This window comes from Hyalella azteca, unplaced genomic scaffold (genome assembly GCF_000764305.2).
Source record: "Hyalella azteca isolate HAZT.00-mixed unplaced genomic scaffold, Hazt_2.0.2 contig4664, whole genome shotgun sequence".
Lineage (NCBI taxonomy): Eukaryota > Metazoa > Arthropoda > Malacostraca > Amphipoda > Hyalellidae > Hyalella > Hyalella azteca.
Genome location: NW_025934876.1, coordinates 327,187 through 339,848, shown reverse-complemented (window position 1 = coordinate 339,848; position 12,662 = coordinate 327,187). Strand labels below are relative to the sequence as shown.

The 12,662-nt window shown below is 38.6% G+C and overlaps 1 protein-coding gene across 1 annotated transcript in view; it reads left to right on the top strand.

The window, feature by feature from the left end:
• Positions 1 to 12,662, top strand: part of LOC108664921 (band 3 anion transport protein) — a 36,171-nt gene that overhangs the window by 14,453 nt on the left and 9,056 nt on the right. Inside the window, exons 10-20 of the mRNA XM_018151619.2 lie at positions 593 to 773; positions 895 to 1,084; positions 1,414 to 1,531; positions 2,542 to 2,670; positions 4,492 to 4,671; positions 6,380 to 6,496; positions 7,098 to 7,290; positions 7,441 to 7,686; positions 8,280 to 8,428; positions 10,129 to 10,388; positions 12,181 to 12,442. Coding sequence (XP_018007108.1) covers positions 593 to 773; positions 895 to 1,084; positions 1,414 to 1,531; positions 2,542 to 2,670; positions 4,492 to 4,671; positions 6,380 to 6,496; positions 7,098 to 7,290; positions 7,441 to 7,686; positions 8,280 to 8,428; positions 10,129 to 10,388; positions 12,181 to 12,442 — 2,025 coding nt within the window. The remainder of the gene's footprint in view (positions 1 to 592; positions 774 to 894; positions 1,085 to 1,413; positions 1,532 to 2,541; positions 2,671 to 4,491; positions 4,672 to 6,379; positions 6,497 to 7,097; positions 7,291 to 7,440; positions 7,687 to 8,279; positions 8,429 to 10,128; positions 10,389 to 12,180; positions 12,443 to 12,662) is intronic.

Genomic DNA, 12,662 nt, shown 5'->3' with positions numbered 1-12,662 from the left:
GGCTGCACCTTGTGGTGCTGGTGGTAACGTCTGCTGTGTTGTCTGCGACTTGTGGTGCTGGTGGTAACGTCTGCTGTGTTGGCTGCGCCTTGTTGTGCTGGTGGTAACGTCTGCTGTGTTGGCTGCACCTTGTGGTGCTGGTGGTAACGTCTGCTGTGTTGTCTGCGCCTTGTGGTGCTGGTGGTAACGTTTGCTGTGTTGGCTCCAAATTTTCGCTGGGTACCACCCCTTATAGCTGTAGTTAAATGTTACCCTTTAGTATATAAAATAATTGACATAATTGACCTGTCCACTGTGCCTCTTTACAAGGAGACATGTCTCCTTGTACTCCACTCATCGAATTCGTAATGGTGCTCACTAACTACGAAGTATTTGTTACCCAAACGTGTTCACGCTCTCTGCTATCTTTATTCGATGTATTTATACATTACTGACTCCCCGGACTCAGATGTTGGTGGAGTTATGCGAGTTGAAGGAGTCGACCATGGGGCTGGAGTGGCGGCAGACGGCTCGCTGGATCGTTATTCTATGTTCGTTATATTCAATGATCGTTATTCAATGTATTTATACTTTACTGACTCCCCGGACTCAGATGTTTGTGGAGCTATGCGAGTTGAAGGAGTCTAGCATGGGGCTGGAGTGGCGGCAGACGGCTCGCTGGATCAAGTACGAGGAGAGCGTCGAGGGCGTGCATAGCGACCGCTGGGGCAAGCCTCACGTCGCTTTCCTCAACTTCCACTCGCTCTTCTCCCTCAGGAAAGGACTTGATAGAGGCGAGTATTGCTCCACTACTGAAAATTTAAAATGGAAAGTGATTGCACCATTTTTATGAGGTCAATTGAAAGTGTACATCTGCTTAATTAGTTACCGTTAGCTCTTCTTTGTTCGGTACAGGAGCTGTGCTTCTGGACCTAGAGGAGACGGACCTGACGGGGATAGTGAATAGGATTGTTGAGTATATGATTGCACGCGATCAAATCCCCGGTGACCAGAAGGAGGCCACTACCTCCACCTTGTTGGCCAGGGTACGCCACGTCAACGAGACGAGCTTTGCAGTGGCGAGGCGAGAGTCTCGCACCACCCTGTGAGTTGCACTGTGTGCTGTGTGGGTTGCTGTGTTGTGTGTGTGGGTCTACCTTATGTCTGTGTTGTTTGGTTTTATGTGTTGTAAACAGCCGTCACACTGCTCTACAATAATTGTTTCCTTGATATACTTAATTACATTACCAGAAGCAACTTCAATGTTACCTGTCATAAAACCTGTTACAGTTCAGAATTGTATAGAATTTTAACGATATCTGGCGTTGCGTGTGTATTTTACTTGTTGCCCTTGCCTTTTTACTGACACCGTGCTGTGTCACATCGTTGCCCTTCTCATTGCTTTAATATCTGCGCTAATCTTCGACTTTACAGCGACGCGGACGGCAAGCTAGTTACCGTGTCGAGTGTCGTGGAGTCCGCCAGCTCCCACAGCCTCACTGGCAACCTTAGGGCGTCCATCAGGAGGACCACAATCCACAAAGTTCTCTCGGTAAGACCCTCCGTCCCGCCTTATTACCACGTTTTTCTTAGCTCGCTTTCGTGTCCTTCTGTCTGTCTGTCTGTGATGATCAAATCTTGCAATCGATATTTCACCAACTTTCCCGCTAGCTAGCGCTCTGAAACTTTTTAGGGAAGCTCAGCTCCCGATGACAATACAATAATCAATAATTTGTTGCACGTTTCCAGGCGTATTTATTCAATGAAATGTCTTTATTACAGCCACGCACCCAGATAAATACGGGACCAACAATGTATCCCCTCGAATACAATTTTCTACAGAACGTCGAAAAAAATTTTCTTTCGTGCATTTGCGTGGCCAACTGAAATAAAATGTGTTTTTTACGTGTAGCAACGGACTAAAAAGGAGAAAATAAAATACTTAAAAAAAACTTTAAAAACACGTTTTTCTTGTGGACTAAAAAGTAGAAAATAAATTATGGCTCGCCCAAAAAACGTGGGTCGGGCAGATTTATGATTAAAGCGAAAAGCACACAACACACGAATTTTGGAAATTTGATGGTGAACGTACAGCCCGACCCGCGTTTTTTTGGGGCGAGCCATAATTTATTTTCTACTTTTTAGTCCACAAGAAAAACGTGTTTTTTTTAAAGTTTTTTTGAAGTATTTTTTTATACCGTAAAATAACAATCGATTCAAGTGTGCATTTAATGGCTTGCATTACTTATGATATCTCATGCAGTAATGGGATGGACCGATCACAATTTTTGTAATACATGCATCCTCAGTTTAATTGTTAGAGTCCGTAAGTTATATTTTTATTACTTTCTTTTGTTTCACTATTCAGCTCAAATCGGGCTCCTTCAGTGTTTTATAATACCGAAATCCGAATATAATACCGAATAATCAAGTTCATGTGTTATCATGTAATACCGAATAATTAGTTCATGACGTTATAATGAGAAATATCTTTCCATTTATGATGAGATAATTATGATATCATTATAATGAGAAATAACTTTCCATCATTCAATACTTCAGAACCAGAGCCTGGGCAGCCGGCGCCACAGTTCGTTTGAGCGCAGCTTGACCGCGTCTCAGAACAACGGCGGTTTCAGGGACAGACTGCCTTCCTTCGCTACCAAACTAGACACTGTCGAAACTTTCAACGTAAGCTATAATCTTAGTACGCAATGTTTATCACTTTTTAATCTTTTATTAGCTAGAACTCACCCTAGACCGTGGATAAGAATGTGAGCTGAACTTTGAAGTTAGAACTTGCTGACCTCTAAAACGCCATCCATCGAAATAAGACTTCATAGTAAAATATCCATGCCGTTGGTCATTATTGAAGACATTAAGTGCCCTTTTTAGCCATCCATTATGATCCACATACTGTTATTGTTAGTAGGCTAATTGCAACATAAAAATAACCTTTTAAAAAGACAAAAAAACTGAAAAAATCATATAAATCAAAAAATCAAATAGATAAAAAAATCATGAAAGAATAAAAATCATTGATTTTTTATTATTATTTTTTTATTAAAAAAATCACCAACCCTGATCCAGGAAGAGAGAGAGAGATCAACAGCTAAATTAGACGTTCAACAGGAACGACCATCTGTGCAAACAGAATAAATCCACGATGATCATTATAAATAAAGATTCGACGATATTGCAACATATTGCTCTTCGCAACCAAATTAATTAGTGAACTAAATTAATAAATTGATTGACTAAAAGCGTTTCCGTTGGATGAAGACTTTAAATTTTCTCATGATAAGTCGACTAGATGGTTCTCTCCCCTAGCATTAAGACATTGGGTTATTCAGAAGCTATTAACATATTATATATTATATTATATATATATATATTATATTAGCAGACTGAGCGTGAAGGCAAGTGTGGAGCTGGTCAAGGAGAGATATATCTGGCCATCCATTGTATTAATTAAACTTTCTACTTAGAGGATTAAATTACAACAAATAACGTATATGGACAATATTATTATTTTGTAACTCATTATATGGACAATATTATTATTTTTTAACACATTATATGGACAATATTAATTTTTTTAACCCATTACATGTATTTTACCAATATATGAACACCCCAAATCTCAGTCCAAGAATACGCACCATGGGCTCCGGTTTGTGTTCGATGCTTAGTGGTGTTTTCTCTGCCAATCACCAATCATTTGACCATCAATCACTACCATGCCCCAAAAAATAATTATGAGCATTTAAATCGAAGTTTTTTCTCAGACGATGAAATTAATCTTTATTCTGAATATTTTTAATAGTTTGAAGTGCCAATATCTCTTCAATTAGGTAATTTAACTTGACGAAATTGAAATAAATTGAAAATAGAGTGCTATACATTTTTGGATTGATTGCTACCTTTTTTGGATAGATTGCTTTACTTTTTTTGGATAGGTATATTTTTATACTGTTGTGATTTGATTGATATCTTAAATTCGAATCAAATTATAATTTTTCTGATTAATAATCGTATTAATATATTGTTCAACTACGAATAACTCCAGCAATATGGGAAATTTTGGAAAATCTATACAGAAATATTATAACAATAACATAAAATAATATAACACATAAATAATGATTTACAATAGTACATACGAGAAATAGGCATTAAAATTGTTCTCACTTTTTTGTACTGGTTACAGAAATATAAATTTATACACTTGCTTGACCGCAAGAGGGGTAATTATAGGCAGTGAACTGATCTGTTTTAAGGACACTTGGGACGAAAGTGTCTTCTAATTATTATAATTACAGGCAGTGAACTGATCGCGTGTAGGACACTTGGGACTAAAGTGTCCTCTAATTATTATAATTACAGGCAGTGAACTGATCGCGTGTAGGACACTTGGGACTAAAGTGTCCTCTAATTATTATAATTACAGGCAATGAACTGATCGCTTGTATGACACTTGGGACTAAAGTTAAGGGACTTGCCTGCGTACAGGCCGAGACCGGCGAAGGGACCCGCGTCTCTGAGACCTTCCAGAACACGGACCTCATGAGGAAGCTGAAGGAGGGCACCGAGGCCACGGCGGTGCTCGTGGGGGCCGTGGACTACCTCAAGGCCTCCACCATCGCCTTCGTCAGGCTGGCGGAGGGCGTCGTGATGGACAACCTCGTCGAGGTGAGGGGGCGTGTGGTGTTCCATCATTAGTGTGAGGTGTAGGTCCCGATTAGATAGTCTCAGTGAATTATATTATAGTCATTAGTATTGTGTTCCATCATTATAGTGCGAGGTGAAGTTTCCGACTAGATAGTCTCAGTGAATTATATAATAGTCATTCGTGTAGTGTTCCATCTTTCATGTGAGGTGTAGGTCCCGACTAGATAGTCTCAGTGAATTATATTAAGATCAGCCTTGCAGTGCGTGAAATTAAGGGGAGCGTTTCGGTCAAAATCGATAAATTTGGCTTTTCCGTTTTCTTGGCTCATTTTTTATCTGCTGAAAAGAAGTGTCTAAAGCAGAAAACCGAATGTCTGTGCGTGCTCTAGTTTTTGGGTAAAGCATTTTTAAAATATACAAAAGAAATTTTTTAACAGTATATACAAAGATTTCTTTAAATACAATCTGTATTTATAGATCATTATTCGCGTTAATTGCAAAGTGTTTGCACTCGTTTGAAAGCTACAAACAAGACGTGTTCAACAAAGCTAGTACCATGGATGTGCGTGCAATAGTTTTTGCGTAAGGCTATTTAGAACTTTTATAAAATGACCATTTCATAACATTATTTACAAATTTCTATTTAAGAAATTGTATTATAGATCATTATTTGCGTTAATTGCAAAGCGTTTGCACTCGTTTGAAAGCTACAAACGACGCGCGTTCAAGAAAGCAAATACCGGTACCACGGATGTACATGCAATGTTTTGTTGCGTTAGGTCGTTTTGAACTTATATAAAATGAACATTTTATGTATATCCTATGATTTTCATAAATGTTCTGTTTATATCTCCTATGATTTGCAAGCTACAGCATTGCGAGATATTCCATTCAATTCGTAAGAAAAATATCTAGAGATCCTCCGGTAATTTTTTTTCGATTTCTTTTTCGTTTTGATTATATATTCGTAAGAAAGGGTAGGTATGGGTCAAATTGAAAAAAAAAATAAAAAAACTAAAAGAAAATTCTAAAAAATACCGGAGGATGTTTAGATATGGTCTTTACGCATCGAATTATATGTCTCTCGGTGTTATAGCTTGAAAATCCTATAGGAGGAGATAGATTTCTACAATACCCCCATTTTTGGCAGTTTTCTGTGAATTTCACGTTTTCTTTCATTTGTTTTTCAAGAAATCTACGTGAAGAAGAAAGTCTTATATTCTATTTTACCTACGTGTACCAAGTTTCAAAATGCTCCGCCCGTAAATAAAATTGTTTTTTTTTTGTATAGACGCTGACGCTCCCCTTAAGCAAAGTTTTGTTCTCAGTAGAATGTTTCATCAGGCGTGCAAATCAGCGATACTTTATGTACTAAAACTTCTATTTCTGTTTCATCACTAGACACTGTAAACTTTCCAGAGTGCATCAATATTATTCTAGAAACTAATATTTTGATTGGTTCGCTTTTCCTAATTTTTTGTTCGCTAGTATTTCGTCACTATTCATATAAACATTAAAGAGGTAAAATTGAAATTAATTTCTGGCCTGGCGGTTTTAAATTAAATTTTCATGCGCACATTGGAGTTGCGCGTGCATTTAATCAGAAATTCAGCTCCAATAACTTGATTCTGTTTCGAAATGAAAAGCTGAGAAATCAAACATTTGCTGGAATTGCCGATATATCCCCTGACCGATTCGCTGGTAAATTAATGTGCAAACTCAACTCCAGGTTCCCCTACCCGTTCGCTTCATGTTCGTCCTGCTGGGGCCGTTCCATGGCGAAATGGATTATCACGAAGTGGGGCGATCGATTTCTACGCTGATGTCAGACCAGCATTTCAGTGAGGTTCGTCTCAACTATACCCTGAAAACGTGTGATACCTGGGACCATACTTTCAAAAAAAGTTGAGAGATCGTAAGTTCATCAGCTAATCATTGACGGCCACGCAAGCAAAATCCACCAATCATGGACAAGAAAAATGAGCGTACGTACTTACGTTCACTTAGCGAGTTTTGAAAGTATGGCCCCTGGGCTATGGGACCTTTCTAATAGACTATCGAACCAGAATTTCAGTGAGGTTCGTCTCAACTATACCCTGAAAACGTGTGATACTGGGCTATGGGACCTTTCTAATCGACTGTTGACTAAGATTCTGTACTTTTTTCTTCGTGTGCCCGATGTAGGTAGCTTATACTTCTTTTTGCTGTTATTTGAATTCTTCATTTTCATCGTTTGTCGATACTGTTGTACAGTTTTTGTTACCACGCTTTTAAGTACCTAGTCCTAAAAGTCAAATGACTACTACCGTATACGTACGTCAAGTTTTTCGGTAAATGTTAGATATTCATTTTCTAATCCGTTGGCAGGTCCATATCGCGTTCGCTGTCATAAATAAAAAGTTGCACGTATGCTTTACATTGAATTGTAACTTTGATCATGTTTGCAGGTGGCGTACCGCGCTCACTCTCGTGGGCAGTTGTTGTCGGCCATTAACGAATTCTTGAACGCATCCATCGTGCTTCCCGCAGCCGAGTGGACAAACACGAACCTTATTCCAATAGACCAAATTAGAGAGAAGGCCCAGGAGATGATGAAAAGGAAGCGAACTCTTCGCAGAAAGCGCCTTGAGTCTGAGCCCCGTCAGTATTTTTAGAAATAAGTTTTTTTCAAAGACATTGTGCGTCACAAATTCCTGACCAATCAATGATTTAGCTCTAATTTTCCATATTACATTCATACGTCACTTGACTAACAAATGAGCTGATCTACACAGGACATTGTCGTTGCAGAGTTGCCAACTCAGCCTGTGATGCAACCTATTGAACTGCACGCCAAGGAAAAGAAAGAGGCACCCATTCGCGACCCCATGAAGCGCGTGGGCAAGCCCTTCTACGGCGTCTACATGGACATCAAGTCGCGTTTCCCTTTATATCTCAGCGACTTTAAAGACGGTTTGAGCCCTCAGGTCGTCGCTGCCGCTATCTTCATTTTCTTCGCCAGCCTCTCGCCAGCCATCACTTTCGGTGGTCTGTATGGTGAGTAAATGCAAACCTGTATAAGTTCGATCGCTAATATCCCAATACCCTGAAGTTTCGCTACCAACTTTGGTGGAATTTTTCTATCAGAACAAGACTACGCATTAGAAAATGTATTTCTGCAAGTATACTGAATATTGTTCACGTCCATCATATCTTCAGATACTCCTCTTTCTATGCCATCCGGAGCGTGATACAATCTTGTATGACTTTTACACAGACGCTCTATGTTGCTTGGTAAATTTGTATTAATATAATTGGCTAGCAGATGAGATTGGCGTTGCCAAGAGAAAGTTAATCCATGGTCAACTTTGTAACACAGAAACTATTTGCGCTTTCCTAAATAAAATTTTTACATATCAATTTGAAAACCCAATTTCAATAATAAATCTTTTCTATTTTCCCAGTTTTTGCAATGCATTACTATTCTTTTCTTATGAATGTATTTTCATGTCCAGGTAATATCCTGCCACGATAAGTATCTCGGATAAAAGCCCAAACAATCCCTGTACATTTTTGTTGCTGCGCTCCAATCATATACTGACAAACGTTGACAAATACATGAAAGATATTTCGTGGTAAAATTTGATCAGGTAGCAAGACGGGCGGACAGATCGGTGTGGGTGAGACCCTGCTATCTACTTGCATTAATGGCATCGTGTTCGCTCTATTCGGCGCCCAGCCGCTGCTCATCATCGGAGCCACCGGCCCTCTCATGGTCTTTGACATGGCACTCTTCTCGGTAACTGCATTGATTTTGTTGTAGCTTTACTTCCATGTAACCCAATGAAGTTCCCTCTTCCCTAACTATTTTGTTTCCGCCATCTAAGTATTGTTAATGTTTTCTTTGACCAGGTCACCTAACAGAGAAAATGCTCGATCTGATCGGTAGATATTGCTCATTTCCATATGTTACCTAGCAGGGAGATTATTCGATCTGATCGGTATATATTTTTTTCTAATAGAAAACAACGGTCGAGTTATTCATCGGAACATTGTTACTTACGCATACTACTATTGCGTCGAAAAATATAACTCAGTACTCACTGCAGTGAGTGACAGAGAGCTGTTTCTCGTCGACGAAAACGTGAAGTAGTCACGGACGGACAGACAGACGGACGGACATGACGAGCACAATAGCGCCTTTTTTCCATAAATGAGAAAATGCGCTAAAAATACATTCTTAGAAATGATTTCAGATAATCTATGTTAAGCATGCTACTTCTTGTTTTAGTTTGTTGCAAATAAAATTTATCAACCATACTTAATAATTCGCATGATGTGTGACGATTTGTTTAAAATCTTAATTAAGTTGATCTTTTAATGAATTTCTCACAATTCTTTGAATACTCAAGTCATAAAAATCAATTTCGTATCTATTTTTTGGGATGGTTTATATTATCTTTTCAACTATATTTTCCTCATTATTTCTTTAGTTATGAGACTAGAACATTCCCTGGACTTTTTCGCATGCACTGATTCGCATTTCCTCGTGCATGCGAACACTTTTATTAAAAGAGCATGATTAATGACATGAAAATGAGATTTCAAGCTTATCCTCTGTTCATGGATCAACGCCTTAATTCATAGCGACATCATTATACTTTGTATACGAAATACCTAAAATTGGTGTATTTTCAGCGCATTTTCTCATTTATGGAGAAAATGCGCTATAGTGCTCGTCATGTCCGTCCGTCTGTCTGTCTGTCCGTCCGTGACCACGTTTTCGTCGACGAGAAAATGCGCTCTTTGTCAGTCACTCACTGCAGTGAGTACTACTGAGTTATTTTTTTTTAGTTTGTCTTGATTTTAACATTTCATTAACACGTTGACTCCGATTGCTTCATCTTGAATTATTATATCATTTTTTTTTTTACTATTATGAGACGTTTGCCAGACGGTCTAAATCGCGCGTTCCGCGATTTAGTTTTTTTAGCGCACTTTCTCATTTATGGAAAAACTGCACTATTGTGCTTGCCATGTCCGTCTGTCCGTGACTTCATGTTTTCGTCGACGAGAAAATGCGATCTCTGTCACTCACTGCAGTGAGTACTGAGTTATATTTTTTTAATTGCGTTTAATTTTAAAAATTGTTTAATTGCGTTTAATTGCGTTTAAAGTTTAAAAGCTGAGAAAAAAATGAATGGAATTTTTAAACAGGAACCTAAAAATATACTGGTATATATTGAGTTATGGGCCTTTTTGCCCTTTTTTGTTCGCGGTATTGGCCGTTTTTAGGCCAACTGGCAACCCTAAATTATGTACCACTACGTCCTGGAGTGTAAATATACTTTCGTGATACTCATATGTACTACTTCAGAGTCAATGTGTTAAATAAATATTTGCATATTTCTACGAATATTTAATGAGTATATATGGTAGACCCTTACGTTTCATTAAGAGGCGTAATCGAGAATAAAATATATTCGTTACCCGTCGCAGTTTGCGAAGTCGATGGGACAGGAATTCCTGGTGATGCGGATATGGATCAGCATTTGGCAGACGGTGTTCGTGATCATCATCTCGGCTGCTGAGGGCGTGACGGTCGTAAAGTACCTCACGCGCTTCATCGAGGAAATTTTCTCTACCTTCGTGTGCATCATTTTTATCTTCGAAGCCTTTGAAAAACTTGTTTATATCTTCATTGCCCACCCGCTGCTCCCCGAATATTGCTACGGAGAAGACAGCTTTTTGACGACCTTGTGAGTACTAAATAACTGCCGTGCTCATGATTAAAGCAGCCTAATTAATTCGTTTTCAAATCTTAAAACCATTCATATGTATCGCTTCTTCGTGATTGTGATGCTTATTAAATTAAGGAGCAGTTTTTCGATCTCCTCCATTATCTGAAGCTTCAACTAACTTTTCAGTGTTGCTCATTTTGAAACATCTTTTTCCTCGAGAAAATCGTTATCGTATTCACCTGCAAAACACTATGCGTTAATCTTCCTCCGATTGCAGGTTGACTCGTACTGACTTGCTAAATGTTTACTTCGGAGCTAAATGTTTACTTCGGAGTAAGCAACCAATCTTTGTTTTCGGTTGAGCAGAAGTTATCCTATTTATTGGCGGTTTGAGAAATTATTCTGTTTGTATTTATTGGCTGGATGGCCCTCACGTTTGAGAGAAGAGCGAGATTGAGCGAGAGAATGAGCTGGACTAACGAGAATGTTCAGCCTTTTTTATAGCTCAAGGATATTTTTTTTGTGCACGGCACTAAAATGTTATTTCATCTCGTACCGAGTTATCTGCACTTCAAGATATTCAGCTTATTCAATGGGCTCAGTGAAAGCACTTCAATGGGCCATGTGAAGAAACGGTTTCATAAACTGCGTAACTGGAGCACCACCGTTAATTATTATTTTAAATACAAATAATTTTCCTGCGTGGTTAATTTTATGATTTGTGGAAATTTATAAGAGGCAGAAAGAATTGAGTTTGAACCAAAGCAAGGCATTTAGATTATATTTTGCTTAAGTGAAGAGAGGATTGATGTTTCGTGTGTCGGAAAATCAAGATCCTGCGCTGTGTTCCCTACAGACTTACCGAAAATATGATTGTTGTCTTTTCAAGTGTTTTATCCCCAAAAAAAATTCGAGTACCTAGGGTTCGGCTGAATAGTCGTTACACTCGGCACAAAGTCATTCTGGGTCTGCTTGGAAACCTGACCGAAATCAGTTTCTGCTCAGTATCTCCTTTCCAACTTTAAAGTTGCCTCAGAGTAAGAGAAGAGTAGGCCGAGGCGAGTCATACCGCGCTAGAAAGCTGCCGAGAAGCTGCCATTCAAACCCCAAGTCGAATCGGATATATAGAGCGGCTGATTTACGTGCTCCCCGAGTCCTAGGCGGTCCCTAATTCTGAGTCGCCACAACCTCTAAATTTTGATAGGGATAATGCAAAATTTACTCCTGCATGTAATAAACGAGGCGCTACATCTAAATATATTCCAGACACTTTAAAAATTCATAGCAAGTGGTTTTTATTTCATTTGACGTAAAGTTCGATGTATTCCAGCTGCAGTTAAAGGCACTTATAATTGTTGTGAAGATTCAGCTGTATCGTTTCCTTTCTTGGCAATTGTAATTTCTCAATTGCTAATCTTGAACAGTTTTCTTGAAACCCTTTTCACGCGATCGTTACCGTCACCATTATTAAGTGTATATTGTTCTGACTTCTTTTAATTGTGTACAGTAGTTCTTAACGACATAATTTTCATATGAACTTCCTTATTTTTCATTCATCAATATTTCTTCTTCTATGCGCATTTGAATCACTATTAATTAATTCAAACTTTTTGACAATTACTTGTTATATTGTAGCTCTTAGTCTGTACGATCGCCTACCATATATGTTGAAATTTGTGCTAATTTATTTCTTGTTATACTTATATCTAAATTTGTTCTGAAAATTTAATCCTATCTTGAATTTTTTTATTCAGGGCGTCTGGTTTTCGATAAATTACAAACCAATTAATGTTTTTAAAATTGCACTCAGGTTTCAGTCCACTACTGACTACCCAGACCTAGACAACGTGACGTCCTCGGTATCGCCAGTCGGTGCGGACATGTTCACCATAAGTTCAATGAACATGACCGAAGATTTAATGAACGTGACTGAAACTGCATTAATATCGTCACCTGCTAAGCTTCCACCTCAACCCAACACTGCGCTATTGTCCATGTTTCTCATGTTCTGCACGTTCCTCATCGCCATCAAGCTCAAGGAATTCCGAAACTCAAAGTACCTCGGGCGCCAGGTGAGGGTTCCATGTTTAGCAGGTGAGTCCGACGGTAATAAATTCAGTGAAAGAGAATTGGTCTGCGTTTTTCTTATGTGTTATTCACAATATTTATAGAGTGGAAGTAGTTATTGGTTTTTTAATTTAAATAAGAGCTCCATATTAAATAATAGCTGCTCTTTTAAATAGAGAGCAGGATTGAGCCCGTCGTAGAAAATTTCTTCACTCATATGTGAAT